Below are 26,894 nucleotides of genomic sequence, written 5' to 3'. Positions count from 1 at the left end.
TACTCTGAGCAGATGCACAAATTTTGGAAAGTATGTATATTCCCATGTCCTAATTCTAGCTCAATAGACTTGGTCCATGCATGATTTTGAAAGCTTAAATTTGATTTAAATTGTGTTAAGAGCCTGTAGCAATGCCACCACAGCATATTTTTTTTTTAATAATGCAGTGTTAATTTTACAAAATCTTTTTTAAAGCTATACTGGGTTTCCCATGAAAAACACTTTGTCTTCTTTCTGTGGTAACGTTAGTCACATTTACATTGCTGTACAAACAGTACAAATAATTTTGGTTTATGTTTTGCAATGAGCTTCTATGATTTCCATAAAGGTAGAGTTGGGAATTACATACATTCAAAATGGCACACATTTCCTTCAAACATGAGGCAGTTTGAGATGCTACATTGTGTGCTGGATAGGAAGCTGAATGCTTTGCTGCCCTCTAGGTGATGAATATTTAGCTAAGTAACATTCTGGTATTTTGCAGAGCCCAAAAAGGGTTATCTGTAGACTGAATTCGAAATATTCTACATGTATTTGAGAGCAGGAAGCCACTGTTACTGAAATGCTGAAATGAATTTTACAAATTATAAACTATCTTCTAAGTCTACTGATTTTTTTTCCTTTGCTTTGCAATCTCTATCAAGTATTTTGTCAAGTGGGTTTTGTCTTTCCATTAAGTTTGGAGATTTAGTGGACAAATAAAAATGGTAACTGTAATACCAGACATTATGTTTCTGCATTTATGACTTGTTTCTGATAGGGTTTTGAAAAATTAGATAGAAACTATTACTGTCTTGCTTAAGAAGTGCAGTGTCGTAGGTTTACTTTAACACAATTTTGTACTGAAGTGAAAGACTGCTAATGTTTCCAAACTTCAGGACTTCAAAATGCAGTGATATATTCTTTGAGCAGCTACAGAACCGAGCTCAGACATCCAGCAGTACCTCCCGTGGGTTCAATAGAAGCAGGCGGTACGAATGACACCTGCCCTCCCAGGCTTGACTGAGTCTTTAGGGCATCACTGAAGAATCAGTGCCACCTACTGCATGTTTTTGAAAATCAACTTCAGCAACCTTACTCCACCCAGGCGGTATACTTGCTCGCTTTGAATATTCGTAGCTTCTGAAACTCTTTATCATGTATTTGAGTTTTCTTCAAGAAAAATCATCGAAAGTTCAGCGTGAAAAAAAGGCCTGAAAGCGACACGTAGTGCTGCAAATTAAGCATTACAACTTACAAAGCTTTATATCTTTTTTTTAAGGCACAATAACGTTGGAGCCTCGCACACCTACGACACCGCCCTATGCTTGTAACATGCTTATTATAAAACAAGGACTCTAGAAGCCCTCTTCGACGCCGGGTGCCCTTGTGCGCGGCGGTGCAGGCGGGTGCAGTGGCGGAGACCTCGCCCGGGCCCCGCCGCCACCCTGAGGAAGTTGCCCCCCTCAGAGGCCGGGGACTGCGTTTTCCTCCCCGCTGGAGGGAGCTCAGCTCCGGAGAGGGGAGGGGAGAGGAGGTTGTTCGCTCCTTAAACCCGTTTCAGTACCGCCTCCTCCCGCTTTAAGGTGAGAGAGCACGAATACAGAGCAGCCGTAGTCGCCGGGTGCGGGTGGATTGGTTTAGCGTTCGTTGGATTCGAGCGTGCCGGGAAGCACCAAGCGGAGGGAGGGGCAGTTTACGGCAGCGAGCAGGTCGCTACGCCGCCAAAGGCGAACGGCTGCGCAGTTCAGCCGTTAACGCCGCCCCCCGCTTTAAATTTCCCGCCCGCCACTCGCGGTGCCGGCGGCCGCGCTGCCTGTTCGCCGCCGCAGTTTCCAGGCGCTGCGGACGGCAGAGGTGCTGGGTGGCTGCCGGCCTCTCTGCGTCCCCTTTCGGACCGGTACTGAGGGTGGCCGCCGGCCCTCCGCACCTCGTTTCCTCGGGCCCACTACTGGGTTAGTGCCTCCGCCGGCAGCGGAGGCGAATCTGCCGGGCTCGTCCTACCGCTAGCGCAGTTTGGGCGGTTGTCAGGGAGAAACAAGATGGCGGCCGCAGCGACGGAGGAGGACACAGAGCTGCGGGACCTGCTGGTGCAGACACTGGAGAGCAGTGGGGTGCTCAATAAGATTAAGGTGGGGGGAAGGAGAGCCTCTCGTCCGCGCACACGTCGCCCAGCGGGGAAGGGGGAGCGCTGGCTGACGCCGGCGGCGGTTAACGGCCCCGCGGGGGGGGGTGGGGGGGTGGGGGGCGGGCTGAGCCTTCACGGGCTTCGTCGCCTCTCGCTGCCGCTTCCAGCCGGTGTTCCCGGCTGGGGCCCTCTCTCGGCGTCACGGCCTGGCGGTGGCGCCAGTTTTCCCCGTGGTGCTCCCCGGCCGCTCGGCCTGGGGCTCGGCGAGGAGCCGGGTCCGGCGCCTGCCTTGTGTGGTAGAGCTGGTACGTCCTCGACGCGGAGCCGAGGGCCCCAGGCCTGACGGCCGCATGAGGTCTGCCCGGCGGCTGCAGGAGTTGCAAGGTCGCCTAGGCGAGGAGTGGGAGGGGAGCTCTCGGCCGCCGCAGGGAGCCCGGCGCCCGGCTGTGCGGTTTTGCCCTCGTAGATACCATGTGGCCGCAAGAGCTCTCTTGCTGCTGCCAAACCTGCTGGAAACATTCAGCCGCCGGGTGGTGTGGGTCAGGGTGGACAGAGTTTCTCTCTGCTTCCATACAAAGAGCCCCTATTGAAAATTTCAAGCAGGAGTTCTTGAGGGTCGCTGCTTAAACATTGTTCTTCTTGAGCGTGGGTTGCTTGAACTGTGTCTTGGAGGCTTGCTAAACCTGGAAACTGTCTGGGGATGCTGCCTGCCTACAGGGAACAAATAATGCTGTGTTAAGAAAATACATGGAAGATAGTGTTGTAGTGGAGTGTACGCTATTTCTAAGCCTGTGGTGTAGCCTGAGCTTGTGTCAGAGAGGATATGAAAATTGATTCCATGGATTCTTGTTCAAGTTAGAAGCTTCCAGCAATAACTATTGTGTATAGCAAAGAGCCATACAGATATGGAAGCATAAGAACTGCTGGATTCCCTTCCAAGCTAAAGGAGAAATGAAGTTTGGATTTCAGATCAAGGATGGTGGCGTTTATCCACAGTGTTCTATTTTAAGCATTCAAGAGGTGGATGATCATTGCTGATATTTCAGGAACAGTTCAACAACTGAAGTGGTTAATGGAGGTGAGAGCATCTTTGTGTGTGTACTTTGAAGTCTACTGGATTTTGGGCTAGTTGTCATACTTTTCAACAAAATAGTATTATAAAAAATATGTTGTTATTGCATTTCAAATGGATAATCCTTATTTAAATTCCATAAGTAGATGAAGATTCTAGCTCATGTAACTGTGTTTTGAATAGGGAGACCTTTTTCTAGTTAAGTATCAAATAGGCCTTTTGGGCCACCTGTTAACCTCTCATGTAGTGTTAACCAATAACAGTATGGTGATAATAAAATGATAATTAAAAAAAATCGCAAGCTAATTAGGTCATATTGAGCATGTGAGCTGTGGTTTCTTAATTCCTGCTTTTGTGTAGTATGCAAGTTTTTGTGCTACGGTTGCCAGTTCATTGAGTTTTGTGTAAATATATTTATTGTAGTCTTCACTATTCTATAATGCTGAAAGTGTGTAGTATCCAATATGGCGTAAGGTATCCTTAAGACAAACGGGCAAATGACTTAGAACAATACAAACTGCATCCTGCTTACCAGGTTATGTCTCTTTTTAATACTAGAAGTTGCTGTTTAATAATTGTTATGCTTATGGTTAAGGCTGCTCATTTGAGGAATTCATGGTGTTTTTTCTTAGCTGTAAACCTCACTGGCATGTGAGTTTGACTGTCTGTTGATTGATAGTATTAATGATTTACAGAATTTGTTCTGCTAGTACCTGATAAAAAGCCCATTGTCTTCCAGAAGAATTAAGGTTGAGCAAGTCTTATTCAAGTGTCAGTTTTTAATTGAAATTAGATTATACCATGCATTAAAAAAATTGCCACTATCCTTTCATTAAAATAAATTAAATGTAGTTGTGATCAATAGTGTTTCTTTATCTATTGTGTGTCAGTATTTTTTAATGTGGTAGAACTGAATGAACATTTATGTGCTATCAAAACAGTTGTTTGTTTTATACTTCAGAATGAGTACTGACCATTTTTTCAAGATGGGTGAGGCTAGAAAGCTGATTTTAATAAAGTATTTGAGATCTATTGAAGTAAATACATTAAAGAGAAAAATACATGGTCAATGTATAGCTGAACTGGTATGAAGCACTATGGGTAAAGACAGCTCTGGAAGGATTACAGTCCAAGTGGAATCACTTCAGTGGATAGAATGTATCAGGCTGTCAACTAATACATTTTGTAACATAATGACTGAGTAATTTTTAGAAAGAAACTTATGGTGAAGCCTTTGTTCTCTAATACAACATGATTTTATAATGGATTGGAGTTTATTAGTTTATTCTTATTTTGAGATTAATTTCTTGGGCGCATTGGTGTTGATGTAAATTATTTAGCTGAAAAAAATGTTACTTGTATGACATTTTAAAAATCTGTTCATGATTTTTCTATTTACCTTAGACTTTGAGCATTGGAGTGTTTAATGAATTCATACTGTGAAAACTGGAAGATCTGTAAATATATTGGCCACTTGCAGTTGAGAATTCCCTGTCTTCTCTAAGCTGCTCTGTGTGTGTATATATATAATTTGTTAATCATTTGAATTAATCTGATGGATAAGACTGTTTCCTAATGAATTCTGTAAACATACAGAATATAACTGGATATTTGTACTTTAGTGAAAATTATCACTGATACTGTGTGATGCATGCTGTACAAATAGACACGTTCTTCTCTCTTGAAGAGAATGTGATCTTTCTCTCTCCTAGGGAAGCTGTTACCATCAGAGCAAGAAGAGCCATTATGCTTCTTACTGTGTTCCTTTGTTATTTTATTTTGGTTTGTAACTTTTAATCTCTTTCATTCTGGGAAAAATAAGTTTATGCCCCCTGAATTTTACATCTTCTCTGGAACTTGCTGTTGCTACAAATATAAAGGAGGTTAGCATCACTAGTATCATATGACTAGTAATGCTTTTGGCCAGCTGATACAATTACTAATTTCTTGCTAATTTGGTTCAAAACCTAGACAGCTGAGGTACTGGCAAATAATGTGTTGCTAGATAGAATAAAAATACTATTTTTAAAATGGGCTGTTAACTGCATATGCATAGGTCAGTTAAAATTGTCCTATTTGCTTTTTCATCTTCATTCCATATATTATAATGAACAATGCTTTTAAATGTCATTGAATTATTAACTGTCATGAGTATGCTGCACACTACAGAGTAATCTTGTGTTTTCTGGATGTTGTGTTTTTTGTTAAAGCAGTTCCTTTCAGGAAGTCAAGTCATTTCTTGGATTCAAGGGGAATCACTAATTTTTTTTATGTAACATCTATTTCTTCTTATTTTTATAAGTTAAGTAAAATATAACCATTTATAATGATTTCAGATTAACTAACTGAAATTCAACATTTAAATGTCAGTATGGTCCTCTTAACATTGTGGATGTATCCTACCTTTAGGAACATGAGAATGAGAACTGCTCATGACATGCAAAGTAAGCGCATGATAAATGTAGCTGCAGGTATTTTAGAGTTTATGGCTTTTAGGTGTTTACTGCTACCTTTGTGGTATGGATTCTTCCTATTTCTTTTTCCAGCATTCTTTATCTTTTCAATTACACTGCCAGCAAGTTTAACTTTCTTAGCCAATTAAGGCTGCTAAGTTGAAGAGTTTTCCACTGAAGTGGACAAAAAATGGTCATGCAAACTACTTTACTGATCCTGTTCAAGGATGAGAACCTCACAGGCTTCACATATGGAGAGTGGTGGGGAGGGTACAGAGTGACATTGGTAGTGAAGTTGCTGTTTATGGTTTGGCGCCAGCTTTGGATTTGTGATGCATATGGACTGGTACAGGCTTTTAGCCTGATGCACACAGGGTTTTAGCATGGGGTGGTCACCAGTGGTTAGACTGCTTAATGTTCTGCCAGTCTTGCTCTGTACCTACCAAGGTATATGACAGTCATTTTGGAGTTAGGAAGTGGAGATGCTGAAAGCTGTGCAGGAAGGTACCCATGTGCCACTAAATTTTACATATGCAAGAGATTGTTTATGCTTGTGCGTGCATGGGGTTGTTTCATAGCACTGGAGCATATGGCAGTTACACATGCCTGTGCTTTGCGTGGAAGATCTGTAAACAGTTTATCTCAGCAGCAATGCATTCTTTTACACTGCAAAATCTTATACATTACTTAAATCATTTCACCAGCCTAAACATACGTTTAACCACACCATCCACTGATGTTTGTGTTAGTAACAATTTGTGAATGCAAGCTTTCAGGAGAGTTTTGCGCCTCCAGCTGGCCTGTTGCAGATCTCTGAAGTGAGTGTCTCCCTTATTGACACTTACTGAACTTGCATACCCGTTTCTTCTTAGGGAATGCACAAAGTTGCCTGTATGTGGCTTCAAAAACTGCATGTGTTCAGCTGCTTAAGCGGGTTGAGAAGGGTGGTAGCAGTTGCATTTGGCAAGCTGAAATTTATATTATGCTTCCTGCTAATGGGCCTTTGATGGAAAAAAAAAATCCCAGGACTTCCTCTGCAAAAGCTGCAGGACTCTAAGGGTTTGTAGAAGTGATGTTGAGAGATGCATGAAACAGACAGCAAGTCTTTGTCAACTAGCAGACAATGTCATACTCAACCGTACTATGTGTACAAAGCATTTTATGAAATTCAAGTGACCACTTTTTCATCTAGTATTCCACAGCATATCGAGATCAATGTCATGAAGCTATTGCTTGTTCGTCTACAATATTGCCTGAGGAGTAGAAAGTATGAATAAAATTTGATAGGAAAAAATAATTTTACAGAGATCGCTTTGGAAGGTGTTGGGATATCAGGATGTTTGCAAGTGAATTGTGTAGCTATGCAAAGGAGACCAGTGTGCAAGGAATAAGCCATATCCACACTTTGTGCTTAGTGCCTATTATAAGAAGTTATCTTAGTTGCTGATATGCCTACGTGCTTTGAGGCATAGAAATGAGTTTGAAGTCCCCAAGTGCTGTCCTATTGGAAAACATTGTCTCAAGTTTTGTCCTAAGACAATAAGCTTTGTTGTTTAAGTGCTGGACAAATGCATTCCAGCATAATAAAAGACAAATACCACAATAAAAGAAAACTCCAGGCGCAAGCTACATGCCTATGTGTTGGAGTCTGCAAGTGGGAGGTAGTTACAGGCTACAGGTCATCCTTTAGTCCTGGACAGTGTCTATCTTATCCTTGCTTTTTGTCCAGCATCTGGCTGTGTAAGCTGCTGTAGAGGGCTTTTACAAGTGTACTAAATCAGACTAATAACCTTGTTAAGCTAGGTGTTTGTTATCTTACTATTAAGAGCATATTCCCAAATCAGATTGGCATTTTTGAGATGCCACCTAAAAAATGTGTTTGGGGAGCTCTTGAGATAGAACTATTTTCCCCTTTCCCAGGGAACTGCAGATTGAGGGAGCTGTTTTCCTGTACAGGAATTCAGATACACGCAAAAGGCTCTGTATTTAGAACAGGATAAACTTACCTAGTTGTTTCACTACTATTCTCAAGAGGGATACTACAGCCTAGTGCAGAAAAGATGCTTTCATGGACTACAAGCTTCTGATTTACAGTACGACAGCAATTGGCAAGAGACAGTGTTGTTTGAGCTGTAAATGCCTGGGAGGAAAAGGGGAAATGTACTTTTGTTTCAACATACTGACCCGTACTTTTCCCCACTGAGTACGGACAGCGGCTGTCATATACAATGTTAGCCTTACTCATTTTAGCTAAGTTCAGTGAAATCAAATCGCTGTCTTGTTGGTATGAGCTCTTGCCTCATAAAACTACTTGGGCATAGATGGGAATGGGCACCTTCCACAGGTGGAAGAAGCCTGTGGGTTTGGTGGATGCAAGAGTGATAGATATACACTGTTACCTTACTTGTCAACATCTGACTCTATTGGCATAACCCTCTTTTATTGAAGACTTAGGAAAAATATGGATGGGGAAGTTGAATATCAAGCTTTGGTCTGCTTTACTACTGGACAGCGAATAAAATTCTTCAAAATGTATTTGGATTATGTTGAAAACTGCTGGCGGAATGAGGCAGTGTGGAGTAGGGGGGTGGTACGAGCAGGTTGTTACAATGTATGGCACACAGATTGGGCTGGTGCCAAAGGGTACTAGGGCAAAGAAAAATGCAAACTGTTCACCCTTTTTTTTAAAAAAAAAAAAAAAGGGGGGGGGGGAGAAGAACACTGTGTAAAGGGATTAATCTATGCAGTTATATAAGCCCCCATATCTGTTGGTGGGAGCAAATTGCTGTGACTATATCTGATGATGGTGGTCTTAGTCGCTGGTGTTCAAATTCTCTGTGACTTGTCTCAGGTCCTGAAAAGCCTGTATGACGTTGTCCATCCTACTGTGTAGTATGATTCACCGCCTTGTATTGGGGTGATTTTTCCCTTTGGTCTCAGCTTTGTTATTGTTGCTTTTTACTTTCTCATGAACCTGAGAATTACTGCTTTAACCTCACACAGGTTCAAGTGTAGGATTCCATGTCTAAATTTTTGACATGATGTATTGAGAATATCTTGGTATGATCTGAGCAGTACCCACCTCAAAGGACGAAGGTCAGTGTGTTGGAATGGTGTAAACCTTCCTTGTGGAGATAGTACAGGAGTGCTTAACTTCAAACTTATTGCGATGCTTGCAGGATTGAAGGAGCAATTGGAGGGCTGCTTATCTGTGGAAACGCTTACCCCTACTCACATGTAATGGCTGGTGTCTAATTTTGAACAATTGTAATAGCCAATCCGTTTCATGAATGCTTTGTTGTTATTCTTGTCCTCTTATGTAAGTATACTTGGTTTCTGTGGCATCAGTGGAAAAGAAAGTCAGCCTTGCAACCATTCGAAGTTTTTCATAGTGACATAAGCCTAAATAAACAAGTTGTTAGCTGTTGGTTGGAAAGTTAAATGTAAATTGATTTTGTAAGAATAATATTAAAATTAATGGATTGTAAGAGGATTTGCTGATTGAATGCTGTACCCCAGCACCTGAAAAAAATGTAACTGCAGTGTCAGTATGACCATTGCATACAATTGTGGTAAGCATTTTACACTTCTTTTGATGGGAAATCTTTTTAACTTTTCTGCATTACTTTTTGTCCTTTAAAAAGGTGTCCAAAGAGGGTTATGCTTAAAAAGGAAGTGTTTATTTTATTTTTCCCATGAAAGGATTTTTTTTTTTGGTGGGAGGGAACAGTTACAGGGTAATCCATGTTTAGTTACCTTTCGTATTATACATGAGAAAATCCAGACACTCTTCATATTGTTCTTAGTTATGTAAATCAATCTTTCTTTAAAAGCTTACTTTCTTCTTTGCTCTTGAGAAAGCTGGCATACAGAGTAGCACTGTATTTTATAGTTTATTACTGCAGTGTTATCTACTGGCTACTTAAAAATGTCAGATTAACAGTTGATTAAAGTGGCAAAGTACTTCATCGAATGTAATGTATGCTGTCCATTTGATATGTTCAACAAAAGAAGCAGAGAAACTGTAGTGTTTAATTTTTTTTTTTAAAAAGTAGGCAAGGCTTAGGCTTAAATATTCAAAATAGTCCTTAGAAGAATTCTGATCCTTGATATTAAGATATTCAAAATCAGTTAGGTAAAACCTCAATACAGGAGTATTTGAATGACTGGAATCATGCTCTGTTTTCCTTGAGAAATTCTGTTTATTTGAGTGTGATCTGACAAGAAATCATAGGAATTTGTATATCTTAACATTAACTTTTTAAAATGTATTATCACAAGCTATTCGTTCATGTTTCCTGAATGAATTGTAAGTGAAGGCTGGGTGTTTCAAAGCTGCCTGAAAGAGCTGGATTTTTAATTCTTGGAAGAAACTAATAGATAATGTAGGTAATTTGGAATCTTTTTGTGTATGAAGAAATAATTTAGGAAGTCTTGTATCAAATACACCCCCCTCCCCCGTTCTCAGACTGAAAACTCTTTCTCAGCCTCAAGTCACATTGCCTGTAATCTTAAGTGTTTTAATTGCACTGATGTAGATTACAATCGATGCCAAGTTGCTTGAGGAGAAACAAATAGCTGTTAAGCTACTTGCTGGCTCTTTGCATTCTATTTGCATAGGGGAAAACAGTGTTTGTAGAAATGCTGCTTTTTTGTTTATTTGGCAGGCAGAGTTGCGAGCAGCTGTTTTTTTGGCATTAGAAGAACAAGAGAAAGTAGAGGTAAGAGAACCTTAAAAAAAAAATTTAAAAAAATCAGCATCCTGATAGTTCTTCATGTAGAATTAAATATAAAAGCTTTAATACTTTCTATTTGTGAAATGTAACAAGTGAAAATTATGTATTGCTGCATAAGAGGATGGTGCGTAAAGAACCCAAAACAGGACTATCAGGATGTTTCCTGATGTTTAGAAATAGGACTTGTTACGTAGCCTTTTGAAACTGTAGCTTTAAGTAGCTATCTCTGCTGGTTTTATGTTGCTTCTGTCCAATTGACAAGAATAACTAAATATCTTTTCCATCAAATACTTCTTTAAAAATAAAATCTAGTTGACTGATCAAGATCTTATCAAATCGGAATAACATCTTTTGAAATTTAAAATATTATAGTGGGGTTTTTGACAAGTGTATTGTGAAAGCAATTTAGTGCAGTAACTTGCCAAGTATGCTAATGCTTTTGGTATGTCTCACAAGGATGTTGTAGGCTTACTTCAGGATAATTTCCTTATATTTAAGGAAGAATTCTGAATTAAGAGATGGACTATGTACTGATACCTTGACAATATAATAATATTAAGGGTATGTGATACTAGCATGATTAAGTAACAATACTGCTGTGGTATGCAGATGCTAGTTTTGTGACCCCTTCTACTGCTGGCATTGCCTTGTTCCCTGTGTCTTTTCATTCTCTAGAACTAGAGAGGAAAGGGTGCTATATGTCCAGGTTCTCTGTTTCAAAAGAGAGAAATGGAACACTATCCTATTTCTCTACTGGTTAGATGCTTGTGCTCTTTCTGGAAAACTGCACAACTGAAACGGACATTATTGTGACATTGGTAAGGAGGGGAAGTAGTTATTCTATGGTATGAGATTCCATATTCCAGAAATCTAACATAAGATTGCTGAAGAAGATGTAATGGAAGAGTGATATAGCAGAACAGTGCCATCTCTTATTGGAAGCTTCAGCATATTATAAAGTACCCAGAGAACAACCTCCCAGACTATCTGGAGAGTAATAGGGCTGAAGAGAGATTTGCTACAGTTGATCTTGGATCACTCTTTTTTTCAAAAGGCTGAAATGTATCATGATATTTTAATTTTACACTGTAGAGACACTGGAAATATATTAATAGTTATCACTACTCTGAATTCCTAAATATTAAGCAAGATATATTTCTTTCTTTGTGCAGCGCTTTCTTGTGTATGTTAGCATTTACGACTATACTGATAAATACCTATAACAGATCCTTTTCTTCAAGTTAGGTTCTTACCCAGGTGTTGTGGTTTAACCCCAGCCAGCAACTAAGGACCATGCAGCTGCTCGCTCACTCCCCCCACCCAGTGGGGTGGGGGAGAGAATTGGGGGGGGGGGAACCCTCATTGGTTGAGATAAAGGCAGTTTAATAGGATAGGAAGGAATGAAAAACAATAATAATAAAATGGCAATAATACTACTAAAAGAATTAGACTATACAAAACAAGTGATGCACAATGCAATTGCTTGCCACTTGTCGACCGATGCCCAGTTAGTTCCCAAGCATTGATCCGCCCCTCCGAGCCAACTCCCCCCAGTTTATATACTGAGCATGACATCATATGGTATGGAATATCCATTTGGCCAGTTTGGGTCAGCTGTCCTGGCGGTGTCCCCTCCCAGCTTCTTGTGCCCCTCCAGCCTTCTTGCTGGCTGGGCATGAGAAGCTGAAAAATCCTTGACTTAGTATAAACACTACTTAGCAACAACTAAAAACATCAGTGTGTTATCAACATTATTCTCACACTAAATCCCAAACACAGCACTATACCAGCTACTAGGAAGAAAATTAACTCTATCCCAGCTGAAACCAGGGCACCAGGGTATTTTGGTGTGTTAGGAATGACATTTAGAATTTGGTTTGGAAAAGCCCTGAACAACTTTGACAAACCCAAACACAGCACACGGATTTATCTATGTTTAAAAATCAAAGTTGAAGAGTGCAAATCTAACAAGAAAAAAAAAATTTTCATAATATCTTTGAAGGTCTTTTAATTAATAGAAGATTAGTAGTGATTTGTGAACCACTGATCAGCATGGTCCACACTTTTTCTAGATGATTTGTAAATTCTCATTTTTTTAAAAAGTGGGACTGAATTTCTTTAAACAAACCTGGCACTATATTAGAGGAGCAATTTGGGAAGTTAACTGCTTAACTTATGTTTTTAGTCATTAAGTAAATAAAAATCAGTATGCTATTAAGAATTTTGGTGAAATTAGCTATGTAGCTTTTATAATAGAAACACTGAGACAATTTTAATTTGCCTAAGTAAATGTATGGCTCTGCAGCTTTTACTTGTAGGTAGTAGAATTAATACAAAGGTGGATTTTGAAGGAGTGAATTACATGTGCCAGGCATCATTGTAGAACAGTGTATACCAAAACACCAACTTGCTGTGGTTTTCAATTTCTTGCTAGTATGAGGATGATGTTAATTACTGTTTGGTTTTTGCTTTTTGACAGAACAAAGCACCTCTGGTAAATGAAAGCTTGAAAAGTTTTTTAGATACAAAAGATGGTAAGTTCTTTGTTTAGTATATTTCTCAAAATAATAAAAACAGAAAACAAAGGATTAAATCTTTGAATCTTTTATTAACAGTTCAGTCTTCATGACATAAAGGATGCTTTTGTTCCTGTCAAATGTCATAATTACTATTCATCCGGAATAGAATTCTATCTATAATTTTTGAAGTTAATGTTGCTGAAGCTATATTTTTAGCTGAGGTGACTAATGCATTTAAATTAATATTTTATTATGAGTTATGAGTATGCTAACTCAGAGCCATTCTAGACCAACAGAAACAGTAACCAGTGAAAACTCACTGTAGATGTACAGTAGTGAATGCACATGTAGGAGAAATACCAAAATGATGTCTTTAAAACAGCTGAATAGTTTAAAAAAAAAATCTTACACCTGAATTTTGTAAGCAATCTCTATTTATGCTCCTGCAGTATTGCTGACTCAAATAATTTTGATACAATGGCTGAGTTAGAAATTAGGGAACTGGTATACAAATTAGCTATGTGGTGGTAGTTTGCTGAATGTCTAAATGATATTTGTAGGAGTGTTGATCAATGTAGATGTTCATGCTAAAGCCATTGTAATGTTAAATCTTTGAAGTAATAATTGTTTCTGTCTGGTGTATTTTTACTCTTCTCATTTCCTTTTTAGGTCGCTTGGTAGCAGGTCTTGTTGCAGAATTTCTGCGGTTTTTCAATCTTGATTTTACATTGGCTGTTTTTCAGCCTGAATCAAGCATGGTAAGATATACTGGTTTTATTTGTATGCAATGCTGATTGTTTAGAGTGCATGGCATTGAATACAGAAGCTATAGTAGATTTTTTTAAGCCACTTGCTTGTGTGTATTCTAAATAATTTTTTATATTTAGTCTGTAGAAGGTACTTATTGTCATAAAGACACATATTGCAGGAAAGTGTGCTAATATGAGTGAGTATTCCCTTTATCAAAAATCAATGCTTGATAATAGGTTAATTTTGAATTAACAAATTAATAATTTTTGTGAAATCATATAACAGTATATACAACAGAATACTCCTGCAACATTTTTTGCCAATAATTTTACTATGTCATGATATTAAGTTAGTATTGTTACATGAAAATTAAAATACTGTCAGTAATCTACTCTGAGAGAAATTTCAGTGAAACAAAGAACTTTGTGCAGATGCACATGACAAAAAGTGATTGAATAGAATAGTTCAGTTGGAAGGGACCTACAATGATCATGTAGCCCAACTGATTGCTTTTAGGCTTTTTGATATTGAGTTAGGGGTTTTTCATCGTGTTTGTCCCTTTGTCTCTTTTTATGATATAAATGTTTTAATAATAAATTTGGATTTGAAACAGTTCCATTTAACTGGAGAATTTCTCTTTACATCTCAAATACTCATTTTTATTCTTAATGTCAGTTTATATAGTTCACTTATTAAAAATCCAAATTTGTTAAATCAATTAAATGACTTCTGTTTCTCAGAAGTTCATGTTTCTTTTTAGGGGCTTAATCAAAGAAAATCCCATACACCCTTGTCCTTTGCCAAATATCCTTAGCTGTGTTTATTGCACTAGGACACATCTGTACAAAGATTCATGTTCGTGCTATCAAATAGAAACAATCATGCTTTCTGTCATGTTGCCACTCTTGGGAGCAGTACTTCATTTGCATTGGAAAGGCATCTCGTGCTCTTTGAAACACCCCCTTCCTTTTTCCAGTAAAAGTGTCTTTTTCACCTATTGCAGTGCATATATGAAATTTGGCCAATGTTAAGCAAGTTGGCCAAGGCTGCTGTGCATAGTGCTGAAAGATTTTACTTGTCTTCCTCTACTAGCCACTGTCTCTGAGCAGTCTGTTTTATTGTCTCTTTATCCTCGTATTTCAGTATGCTTGACTAGTGATGGCTTGCTTCAGTATTTGCTTGACCAGTGTTTTGATAGGAAGTGCCACTAAATAATCATAAGAGTTTAATTTTTTCCTGTCAATTTTTTTTTTGGCTGATATGGAATTACTTTAATCCCTGTTTCTGTCCAAACCCATGGTTTTTTAAAGTGAAACAGACTTGAAAGTAAGTGTTGACCTATGCTGGTGTATTTCTATATGCACAGGAATGGGGACTCTCCATCTATGAATTTGCTGGAACCACTGGCTAGGTGTCCTAGGATCCACTTTTAAATGTGATAGGCTAAAGTAACTTGACCATATAAATCCTTAAATCCTGAAGCATGCTAATGATGAATATTTGCATATTTAAAACAACTTTGGATGGTCTGTGATAAGTTCAGGTACAGATCAGAAGTAAAGGATGTAAGAGGCTATCATTACTTTAGTCCACATGCAATAGGAAGTCTTAAATAATCACTGTTTAGTCAAAATATTGCTGTATTAAATAAGACAAAAAGCTTTAGGAGTTACATTACAAAATATATATTGTGTTTTCTGACAGTTATTTCTGTGTGGTGATTTTTTTTTAATGTTTTTTTTTCCTCCCTCAGCTAAATGGCCTTGATGGTCGAGAAAACTTAGCTCGAGATTTGGGAATTATAGAAGCAGAAGGTACTGTGGGTGGTCCGCTGTTATTGGAGGTTGTTAGAAAATGTCAGCAGAAAAAGATTTCAGGCAGTGGAGAAGTAAGTAGTGTTAACATGTAATTTCTTTTTCTTCATAATTCTTTATTCATTTTCCTTTCAATGATGAAAAATAAACTGAAATTAAGAACACTTGGCTATTATTGTAGTATTATACTGTTTCAAGTCTTTATTATATTATGCCTTCAACATAACTTATCAGAAAACAATGCTAAAAGATAAAGATTGACTATTCGATTACTTTTAATGCCACCCTAGTACTCTTTACTAATATTCTGCTGACATAGTAACACAGAGTGAACCCAGATAAATGACACAAAACACTGTGTCGCTTATTTTCTAATTTCTAGTGTGGTTTGATAACACTTTTAGCTGTACGTATTTTCTTTGGCATACTTCTAATTTTAATATGACCTGAAAAGCCTAGAATTGGTTTTGTTAAAAGCTTTAAAGCTGTTCTGAAAACATATGTATTTAAAACTAAATATATGGAAGTATTGAAGTACCTGAAGGCAATGACAGTAATATTTTAATGGAATATATAATTACGTTGTTAATTAAATGAATGAAATCCAACCAATAGCATTTGATCAGTCTCTGTCGTGATTGTGGCTTGAAAGAAAATTCTCTGCACCCAAGATGCATTCAGTACCCCAACGAAAGCTTAAATTGAGAAGTAGTTGTCATAGACTTCCTAACACAGCATCACAGTGTCACAGTTTGCATACTGTGTGAGTGAGGATGATAGCCTTGTTTCTTACTGGATGGTATTATGACAAAATTAAATGTATTTTTAATAAGTGTTTATGTGAAACTTCTTAGGTGGCTCCAGTTCTAAGTGATAGCCTGTGCCCCACATCAAAATCATCTGATGGAAGATCAAGTACACATGCTATACCAAATAAGGTAAGATTGTTTATATATAATGAAAAAGCTACATAACATACATAAGATAAGTAAAAGAGAGAACTCCTATGAAACTGCAGATACAATGGCATTCACTTAAATGATCTGCAAAGTCCTGTACCCTTCCAACTGGGTAGATGACAGTGCATACACAGAGTCTCTGTGAGACACAGACAGGTTAGAGCTAACTTGTCTGTTTATTGAGCAGCTGGCTGATTGCTGCTTGGGATTGATAAGGTGTTAGGATACAACTGTCTCTGGGGCTTGTGGCTTTCTTTTCTCTAGTACTTCCTGTTAGCACAAAATCTATATTAACTAACGTCTTCCAAGCCTCTAGTACTCCTTTACATTTGACTGGAACTGATCAACAGGTTGGGAATTATGGGAAAGTGTAGGGCATGGAAAGGGGCATGATCACTTAAGCCTCTTTTCCACAAGAAACCAGCTACCCACTACACCCAGTTAAAAAACCCAACCAACCAAACAAAAAACCCCCTAAAACAACACCAAAAAACCCCAAACAACCAAACAAAGCAAAACAACCCTGATTCAAGTACTAAAGTTTGTTCAAATTATTGATGTAATCTTATCACATAAAAAGTTTTAATAGCTTTTTTCAAGATTACTGGAAATAACTTAGAAGCTTTCCAACTCACTAATGAAAGCTGAGAAATATAACATTGCATGGATTTTGTTATTTGTTTATTCATTTGGGAGAGGGAGTGATAAGGCTAAAAGAAAATAAAATGACAGCTCAGTTTGGATCTGCTTCATTTTTATTCCAGTTCTTTAGTTTTTTGCCATGCAAAACCAGAAAACTATACAATTTGAAAAGCAAGCTTCATTTCAAGAATAAGTTACTTTATTAATTGCTGTGCTTGTTGCTAGTATCTTAAAAGCTAATATTTCTGTAACTGACCTTTGAATGGAAATTCTAATAATTTCAGACCTGCTTTAGGAGAAGATAATTCTTGCTTGGCACCAGCTTTTAAAACAAAACAAATCCACTAAAAAGATCTGAATGCTGATTAAATATCACTGTTACTAATACTGTTGCTTCATACCTGAGCCCCTACTTTTGTCTTAGGGTGGTTCTAGATTAGCTAAGAAGAACTACTGAAGATGAGTTAGAAGTCATAAATATTCCATTCTCCCTTGCACATACCACCTTTCATCTTCAGGTTTAAATTACTTTATTTGAAATAAGTAGGCCAGAAAGAGAAGAGCTAAGTGTTTGTTATATGGCTTTTCCTCAGGAAAAGAATACCTGTCTAGAGGAGGAAAAAAGTAATTCCAGTAGCTTGTAAATTGAACCAGGTTTCATATGGGTGTTTTTCTGGGTGTGCATGCAAATGTCTCAAGACTGGTCCATCCTCTGTCTGGTATGAATCTTATTCCTTTATGTCTGTTCTTGACAGAGCTTTTGGCAATGCGGTTATACAGGCGAGGTTTTGGGTTTTTTTCCAAAACTTCTACCCTTTTTGTAGTGGTTGAACTTAGCCAGCCAGTCCAAAATACATTAATTAGGGGAAGACAAAGGGACACAAGCTCAGAGGAGTATAATATCTTAAGACTTGTTTCATTAGGAAATGTAAAACTCGTTCTTCTCAATCTAGTTATGCATGGAAACTCTGCTTTAGAGGAGGTATCCTGGAGTAGTAACAGTAATTCCTGTTGTTTAAGATTATAACAGGAATAAATGACAGTGTTAGTTCTTTTATCCCAATTGTTTGGGCCTGTGCAAAACAGGAACTCCTGTACCAAGCTCAAATATTGCTGTCCAAACTGGGTAGAAAAAAAAATATAAACCATGTTTCAATGATTTCCAAAGATTAGTGCTGTTTTCCAGAAGTATGTATTGCAGTGCATTGTATTCTTCTCTGTGTTGAGGTTGTCAGAATTCTTTTTCAGGCTGCTATCAACTATTTAGATGTACTAATCCATAGATGCAAAAGCTTCTCCTGTTGACTGACTTCAGCTTAATGATAGTGATTGGGACTGGTCCAGTTGATAGTGTCATTTTTTTAATGTGTATATACTTAATTCCCAGTAAGTATATGGATACAAGAAAGTGATTCTAAGATTTATTCAAAGGTCTAAGTTTTAGAGAAACTACCAGATAGGAGTATTTAATTCTGAGCAACAAGTGTTAGTGTGGTAAAAGATCATTCACTGAACCATGTTTCCTTTTTTTAAGGAGAGTTTTGTGCATTGGCAAAACACCACAGTTAAGAGTTGAATACTTATGGCATGCAGCAGCAGCTGAGGTGATAAGAACACTTTCGTTTACATGCTCTTTCTGATGTGATGAGGTTGCAAGTAGAATATAATTTCCAATAAGCTGGAATTTATGATCAGGCTTTTTATATTCTTTATACCCATCTTCTATGGCAAGCAAATCATAATTCCATTGCAGTGGGAGATAGATGAACATGTTCTGGAAATGCTTTTCATAATATATTGCCAAATCCTCCATGAAAATATATTTATCTCAGAAACGGGAGAAAATTGGTTTCTGTATGGATGTTTCCTCATAGAAACAGCAACAGCTGTTGGTTGGACTACATACTCCTCTAAGAATAAGTAATGGATATCTTAATGGGACTACAGTTCTTAGACACATTTTTTCCTGGTTCTCTCTCTCCTTTGCAAAGGCAGGATGGGAGAATATTCTGCCTGTGCAACATACTTGGAGTACAAATAATGCAGGAGGAGGAAATTTTAGCCAGTCCTGGCTGGAGCAAGATGGAAGTTACCTGAACAGTCTAGACTTCCTGATTGAAACTTGAGATTCTCTGGTGGTTTTTCAGCAAACCTGTGAGCTGAACTGGTTCTGACTGTGCCTTGGCAACCAATACGTGTAACGTAGAAGGGAGAGTGTTAGGAGAGACCAAGACCACAGCTCTTGGCAGCAGCAAAGGATTACATTTGTTTAAGTGCAAGTGTGAAACCACACTCTGACTTATCTTATTAACACCATTAGTCTGAAACCCAAGGTAGGCATGTTGCTCTTTGAACCCTTAGCTATGGTTAACCTATCACTACAATTTGCAAGTAGTTATTTCATTTTAGCAAAACTTTACAATATATGAATTCAACCAAAGGCCAACTGTTGTGCTTGTAGTTTCTCAGATGAGATAGCAGCAGCTCACTGCCTCAGGGCCCAGAACAGAAAAGTAGCTTCCCTTTTACTCCAGTCAGGGTATCACTAAGCTCTTAATTTTCAACAATTCTGTTCCCCTAGGATAGGAAATTAAAATATTGTTGTTACTACCGCTTACAGGTATAAGTACTTTTTCTTGCTCTAGAAGAACTGAACTGTTGCCAGCAATTGAATGTGGTTCTGTGACTGAGATAAAATTACATTGGTAGGCCTTTTTCAACTTTCGTGGCCTACAGTTTGAAAATTTTACTTCAGCCTTCTGAATGGAAGTTAATGACTGATAAAGAAATACTTGGGACAGTTCAACCTACATATTGATTATCTGGATTAAACGGTACTGTTGATTTTGTTTCAAAACTGTTTCTATTCTTAGTGTGCAGGAAGGAAGTTAATGTAATAAATAGATCTTTTCACTGGCTTTATTTTAATAAGTCTAGGGAAAGATAAAAATTGCAGTACTGCTTGCTAGGTAGCAGGATACTATTGTTTAAAAATAAAAATCTGTTTTTTCACAACAGCTTGATTATCTAGGTAAATTTGAATATTGTTCTTTGGGCCCAGAAGTTTTGCAAAGATATGGCTTGAGCTGTATTACTTGATCTTAAAGTTAGCATATAGAATAGTCCTTACATGCTTGAGTATCTGTAGGACTGAGCCATAAGCATGATATAAAGACTGAAAGTTATGTACTTTTAAAGTATCTTGTTTGTGTCATTTTTGGTTTTAGTATTTGGAGGGAGAAAGTGTCATTAACTGCAGTCGTCTTATGCTTGCTGCTTTAAAACCTAATATTATATTGCAGAGATTACCATTTAATGTGGAAGTTAGTAATTTGCATGGGTTTAAATTGATTTCTTTTGAAGACAGTGGCTGTAACAAATAACATTTGTTTATAGGCGAGTTGCAAAATAACACTAATAAAGCATCACATAACTTTCAGGCTGTAAAACAAACCAACCCCCCCTATATTCAAAGCTACGAGGTAAGAATCAATCTGTCGGTAGGGTTCTTTATTTGATGACCAACATCTTTTAAAATCATTTGCATTTATAATAGAGGTGATCTAGATAGCAAAGCAATGCAGAGGATGGAACAGAATTTTTTAATGGCAGCAACAAAGAACACTTCCTTTCTAAAGTGATAAAAACTTTTTTCTCTTGTGCAATTCCTGATGTTACTAATAAATTCCTGAGAAGTACTAATAAATTTGAGCTAACTTTTTAAAAAGTGATGATAGGTGTATATTATATGTTGTGTGTTTATATTACCACTTACAGTATTATAAGACATAAATACTTATTTCTTTCAGTGAGGGATTTTTTCTTTATCTTTCAAGGCTGCTGAAACCACTCAAAGTGATACAAGTGTCTCTTCGGGGGAAGCAAGCAAAAGAAGCATTCATTTTCTGCCTAATGAAACAAAACTAGATCCTCAACTAGAAAACAAAGACTTAAATACCAAAGAAAAAAGTGATCCAGGTGTGGATGAAGATGATGTAGAGGGAGATTCATTTTTTGATGATCCTATACCCAAACCAGAAAGAACTTATGGCTGGTAAGTAACATGGATGTTCTACTTAATACAGGTTCATTTTGTCCTCAGTATGCTTGCAGACCTTTGAGAGCTAGCTGATGTTTGATTATTCACACTTGTAAATGCAAGTATTTAGATCTATTCTGTAACATTTTGTTTCTGAAATGTGCATTTCTATGATTCTATTCTTTGAAATGCACAGTGTCATCTGGGATCTCTTGGATGTACCGTGAGTGGAAAAACCTGTATCACTTTAAAGTGCATCAGTTAGACTGTATAATGTCCCCAGCCTATTTCTTTGGTGGAATGAACGTGTACAAGGCACAGACATCAGTGTTTCTTCTTGCAGCAGAGCTGCAGTGGTGATCAGTACCAAAGGAAGTGGACAATGACAGGGATAATGCTTTAGATATCTGTATGGCTTTGTAAGGAATACAAAAAATGTGGTGAATGTGTAAACTGGCTCCATAAACTGTGAGAATAAGGAAAGTTTTCTCACAGTTGAGGACTTCCTCTTCATGTTGCAGCACCTTTCGTGTGCAGTTCTATGTTTTCAGTGAAGTGTTGTTATTTCTGCATGTGCCAACTTTGCAGACACTTCTGAAGGGCATTTTTTTTATTGTTCATCTATGAAGTCTGACTGAAAAATACCATTTGAAACAAGGACTAGTGACTGAACTATACAACAGCTTTGTTATAAAACTGAAAAACCTATCTTTATGTTACCATGTCGAGTTATCTTGAAGCTTAGTTTGGGTATCTCTATTGAGAAATGCTGCAAGATCTTTTCATGGTGTTCTTTTGCTGTGCTCGAGTAATCGGAGAATTGCTGTAGCTTAGTAGGGGTTACCAGAAGAAGTTACAGAAGCATTTGCAAGTCAGTTTGACAGTAGCTCCCCTCATGTTGGCTTTTGCCCCCAACTACGTTGATAGTGGGCAGAACAGCATAAACTTTTTTGTATTATCACTACAGTAGATGCTTACTCTTGGAATGGGGTCATTCTGATACAGCACAAAGCAATCTTGCCAGGTAAATTAGGTCTCTTTCCAGTAAATTGATGGACTCTGAGGAAGATTATTTATAATACAGTTTTCGTTGGATGTATTTAGTTGGAGCAGAATTTTTTTCCTCAGAGCAGTGATTTTTCCTCTGAAAAATATTGTGTTACAAATAACCCTACTATGGTATTTCTTTTCTCTTTTTCTTACTAGAAATATCAAGATTAAAACTGCATCTGAGTGCATTTACTCTTCTTTACTCAAGAGCTCATTTAACTAGCCTTTAACCAAAGTCTAACCATCGTAGCAGGTGGTTGTGTTGCCATAAAATATGTTTAAATAATAAGTTGGGAAAACTAGAAAAGGCTGGAAAAATTTCTGGATAATAATAGTATTTACTAATTTCTTAATGTTCAAGCATTTTCATATGACAAGAAGGGAAATTCACTTTGAAACTGGGTAAACTGGATTTCTTTAAAAAGACCATCCAAGAAAAAGACTCTTAATTATTCAGTAAAATAAGGATTTTTTCCTGGTAGAGAAACTGCCTACAGAAAAAATGATTTCCAAATTATGTGTGTCTGTAGTAGTCACATTTCACCAAGTAGTAATTTGTACCTCATAATGTTATTGTGATGTAGATATTATAGTAATGTTCCATAATAAGGTTTGCTGAATATGTTAATAATAAAGAGGCTAGCAACTAATTGTAACTGAGCTGTCTCTGCTGAGTCTTTTACTTCTACCTTCCTGGCAGCTCCTCTAGAGGAGAAAAAAGAACATATTCTTCAGGTGAAATCCCTTTGTGGTATGTTGTGCTGGTGTGCCTGAGTCCCAAGGGATGAGTAAGTTGGAGAGGTGCCAGCATCACTTGGTTTGCAAAAAGATGGATTCCTTACAGGAGCTATGCCCATTCCTGTAAGAAGGGTGTATGTATTATTAGAGATGAAGGGAGCAAGCAGTTACTAAGCACAGAGTAAGAGATGGCCCAAGCTCTCATTGCCCCTAGGTCTCTGACCTGTTCAAAATTTTGAAGTGTTTTCATATGTGATGGTATACATGATATTTTGGTGATATAGATATAATGAATGATTCAAATGTTGTCCATTACTAATAGGAATGGAATCACAGTAACGAACAGTTCTGGTATTACTAAATGTGAAAATCTTGATCTCTTTTTAATAGTGTTTCTTCATCCTTTGCTTGCAAGTAGTATTTGAACTCGACACTTTAGATATATGAATGGAATAGGTAGTAGCCAAGTGAACTTTGACACATGATGATGAGATCTATCTTGCTGTAACTGAGAGGTTTTCATTCTGTGAACTGACTGCTCTTAGGATTAATAGTTTCATCAGACATAATCTCTTTTAGTTGTAAACCAAACTAATTTAAATATTGATTTATATCTGAATCTTTCTTCTTTTGGCTGTGTTTACATGTGGGGATAATGAAAGGCCCCTTGATAAAAATAGTGATGCTGATGAAGGTGCAGGAGCTCTGTGAAAGAAGGCAGGCAGAAGTCTTTGCATAGGTGAGAAAGGGACTTTCTTACTGAATGTCTTGCTTGACACTTGTGCCAGTAAACTGCCTACTGTTTTTAAGATTGCAGGATGAATAGTCCTTTTCCCTTGCTTTTTTTGTTGTAAATATTGCTGTTCTAGTTTTATGACAAGTTAGTAAATAATAGAAAAGAAAGTCACTACACACATTTTACAGCTCTGGAGTACTTATTTATTTGGTTTGTTTCAGGAAAACTGAAGCTAATAAAGCAGGAGGTCTAGCATCCCTTTCTGATGCACCGCCTCTAAAAAGTGGGTTAAGCTCCCTGACTGGTGCACCTTCGCTAAAGGAGTCTGATAGTAAGTTTTCAAATGTTTTTGTGTTTTCATGAATGTAGGAGATATTTCTCGTAATGTAATGAATGATCTACGCATTCAGATGCAAATGTGATGAAGTATATGGCCCCCTTCTGGTTGTAATCTGCTTTATAGTAATGCTTTTTTCACTGAGTGATCACATACTGGTTTGATATATTATGTTACCATTGGGACATCTTATGTTTTGGAGCATGAAATACTTATCTACACTCCTTTTTTTTGTGTGTGTGTAGATAAAGCAGTTTTCAGGAGTATAAAATTCTACTGCTCAGTTTTTAACTGAAATTAACTTACTCCTTTGCATTGTTATCTCACGTTATTTGCACAAGTTCTTTAGGGGTATTTGCTTTCATGTTGTAAAACCTGATTGTGAATACTGGGAGATCGTCACTGTTTGATACTCATGTTTTTAAATGTTAGCAGAGTTCAGACCTGAAGATTGGATATAATATTATCATACTATACTATAAAATTATATAAGGGTATTATAAAAGAACACATTATAAATGGTTGATGGGTATGTTTAAGTGGGATCTTATTTTAAAGTCACAAGTCAAATTTCTGACATAAATGCTTTTGTTTTGTTATAGATTTGAATAGAAACTCTGTTTTGAAAGACCTGCGATTGGTGAATGCAAAACTGGGATCACTAGAATTAGGCAAGTAACTGCTAAACATGAGGAAGTTCTGATATTTTTAACTGTAAGTTCTGGCCCAGCTTCTTAGAGGAATCTGAGAAACTGAAATACACATACTGAACTAAAATTTTCAGCTTTTACTTATGTCTCTTTATTTAACATCATTGTAGAACTTACTGGAGTTGAGAGCAAGATCTGATCTAAAGGAAAACAAAAAAGTGGAAACTGGTGTCTTGTATGTGGATTAGTATTTTACACATGCGGCAAAAATTTGCTTTATTCCGTGCATACATTTGCTAATATCAAGTGATAAATTTTGTTGTCTAGGTTTCTAAGAAAAGAGAGGTTTTATATTTGTGGGAAAAGATAGCCAGACAAGTCTTACTGTTTTTCAGTGGTATATTTACTTGCCCTCCACACCTTTGAAAGTTGCCTTATAAGCTTTAGGAGCAATATGAAGATGATGTGATATAAGAAGTATCAGCTCTCTCAAAACAGAGCTGCCAGGTATTTAAATTTTGTCTTCAGCAATGTAGCCAACATCCTGAAAATGTATGTTCAATTTCAAAACAGTTTGTGTAAATGAGATTGAGATAGATTAATGACAAACATAAACTCATCTTCTTTTCCTAATCTGCACAAGTAATTTAATCTACTCGCACTTTTGCTGGCCATCAACCCATGTATTTTGGTGCAGGAATAGATTCTTTTTTTGCATTTCCTGAAGAGAAGACTTGTTTGATTAATACCTTTTAAAAATTTTTATTTAGGAAATGGAGATGACGATGAGTATGCTGATGACTTCAACAGGTAAGAGAAGGATGATACTGCAGTAGCATAGTATTTCATGCATTATAAGCATATCCACTAGCATATGTGAATTATTTCATAATATTTCAGCTAGTCACTATTGCTGGAGTCTGTCAGTATCTCTGAACTACTTTAAACTTCAGTTTGCTATTTTAATACATATAGTTACAAATTTTAAAAAAACAGATCCCTTTTGTGTAGGGGGTAATGAGTTCCTTAAAAACCTGGTGCTAACTTCAAGATGATGAGCAGTTGTTGCTTTTTTGTGGAAAGTGTTTGTTTTTTTCCTGAATGATGCACTTAACGATGTTTTAACACTTCAATGAATGCTATTAGACAATGAATATGGTGTATGCTGAAATATTCAACTAAAAAATAAAGCATCAGGAGTAGTCAGTAATAAATATTTAACAGCCTCATCCTTATGATATGAAGGTATTGGTGTTGTAAACTGCAGGACTGAGGCCTAAGTATTTATCAGTATTTATCATGGCTTCATCTAGGTAGAAAGCTTTTAGTTGTTATGAGTTTTTTAGGTAACTTCATATTTAACTTGTTAGGAAGTGAAATCCCAATCAAATGTCAGGTATAAAGTGAATGTCATACCTGGATGTTCAAAAAGAAAGTCTTATTTCTACATTTATGGTTTTCTTTCTCTTTAGTACTAGTCATCGCTCAGAAAAAAGTGATATCAGTATTGGTGAAGAAATAGATGAAATTTCTGTGGAAACAGAAGAGTCAAATGCCAGTGATAAAGTATGATTCTTTTAAAATTGTTCTTCTTGACATTCTTCTGATCTTGTCTTGACTTTTTTTTTTAACCTTCCATGAAGGAATGTGCCATATCATCGGTTCCTAGGATACATGTTAAGATTATATTATTTATGTTCTCTATTTTTACACCTAGTATTCTTGCCAAGTTAGATACTGTACTGATTAAGAAAACGAAACAGAAACCCCACAACAATTGTTCGGTAGCACAATTCACTGTCTGTTTCTAGGCATGTAAAAGGTATTTGAGACCGGTTCAGTATCCAGCATAGGAATGTCTTATCCCTATATCTCAACATCTGTCTGAGCACCTCCTAAAGGAGTATGAAATCTCACTGAAAGAGCTTGAGGCCAAAAGGGTGGGATGCTATATGAAGGCCTACAAGAAATAATACTTCACTGTTTCTAAGATTTCTGAGTTTGTAATTTCATTTATTTTCTAGCTTGAAGGCATCACGCAAGACCTTACCATTTCTCAGTTAAGTGATGTTGCAGATTATCTAGAAGACGTGGCATAGAATTGGACAGCAAAAATGTTTCATTGTGCTGGACTAGAAGACTGCTGTGGACTGTTAATTTCAGACAATCACTTTTTGCTGGAATGTCCACTCCCTATTTGTGCCTTGTGTTTCAAAAAGACTATAGGTGGAGAAGGCTTTTAAATATTCTTAACAAGAACTAAATGAGATACTGCGTTCCCATTTGAGTCTG

General features: G+C 37.3%; 1 protein-coding gene across 4 annotated transcripts; it reads left to right on the top strand.

The window, feature by feature from the left end:
* The first annotated feature begins 1,959 nt into the window (after window positions 1-1,959).
* Window positions 1,960-26,833, top strand: CEP43 (centrosomal protein 43). Of its 4 annotated transcripts, XM_050893491.1 has the most exons (14): window positions 1,960-2,111; window positions 10,300-10,353; window positions 12,848-12,902; window positions 13,557-13,645; window positions 15,391-15,529; window positions 16,316-16,389; window positions 19,570-19,591; window positions 20,535-20,557; window positions 20,889-21,106; window positions 23,837-23,946; window positions 24,555-24,623; window positions 25,373-25,412; window positions 26,075-26,168; window positions 26,627-26,833. In XM_050893491.1, the coding sequence occupies exons 1-14, from the start codon at window positions 2,022-2,024 to the stop codon at window positions 26,699-26,701; spliced, it is 1,152 nt and encodes a 383-aa protein (XP_050749448.1). In that variant the 5' UTR covers window positions 1,960-2,021; the 3' UTR covers window positions 26,702-26,833. The 4 variants fall into 4 exon arrangements, with proteins under 4 accessions (XP_050749448.1, XP_050749445.1, XP_050749446.1 ...); XM_050893488.1 differs by lacking the exons at window positions 19,570-19,591; window positions 20,535-20,557 and having other exon boundaries at window positions 15,391-15,525; window positions 16,306-16,389; XM_050893489.1 differs by lacking the exons at window positions 19,570-19,591; window positions 20,535-20,557.
* Window positions 26,834-26,894: the final 61 nt, after the last annotated feature.

This window comes from Gymnogyps californianus, chromosome 3, assembly GCF_018139145.2.
Source record: "Gymnogyps californianus isolate 813 chromosome 3, ASM1813914v2, whole genome shotgun sequence".
In the NCBI taxonomy this organism is placed as follows: domain Eukaryota; kingdom Metazoa; phylum Chordata; class Aves; order Accipitriformes; family Cathartidae; genus Gymnogyps; species Gymnogyps californianus.
This window is presented reverse-complemented; position numbering and strand designations above follow the sequence as displayed.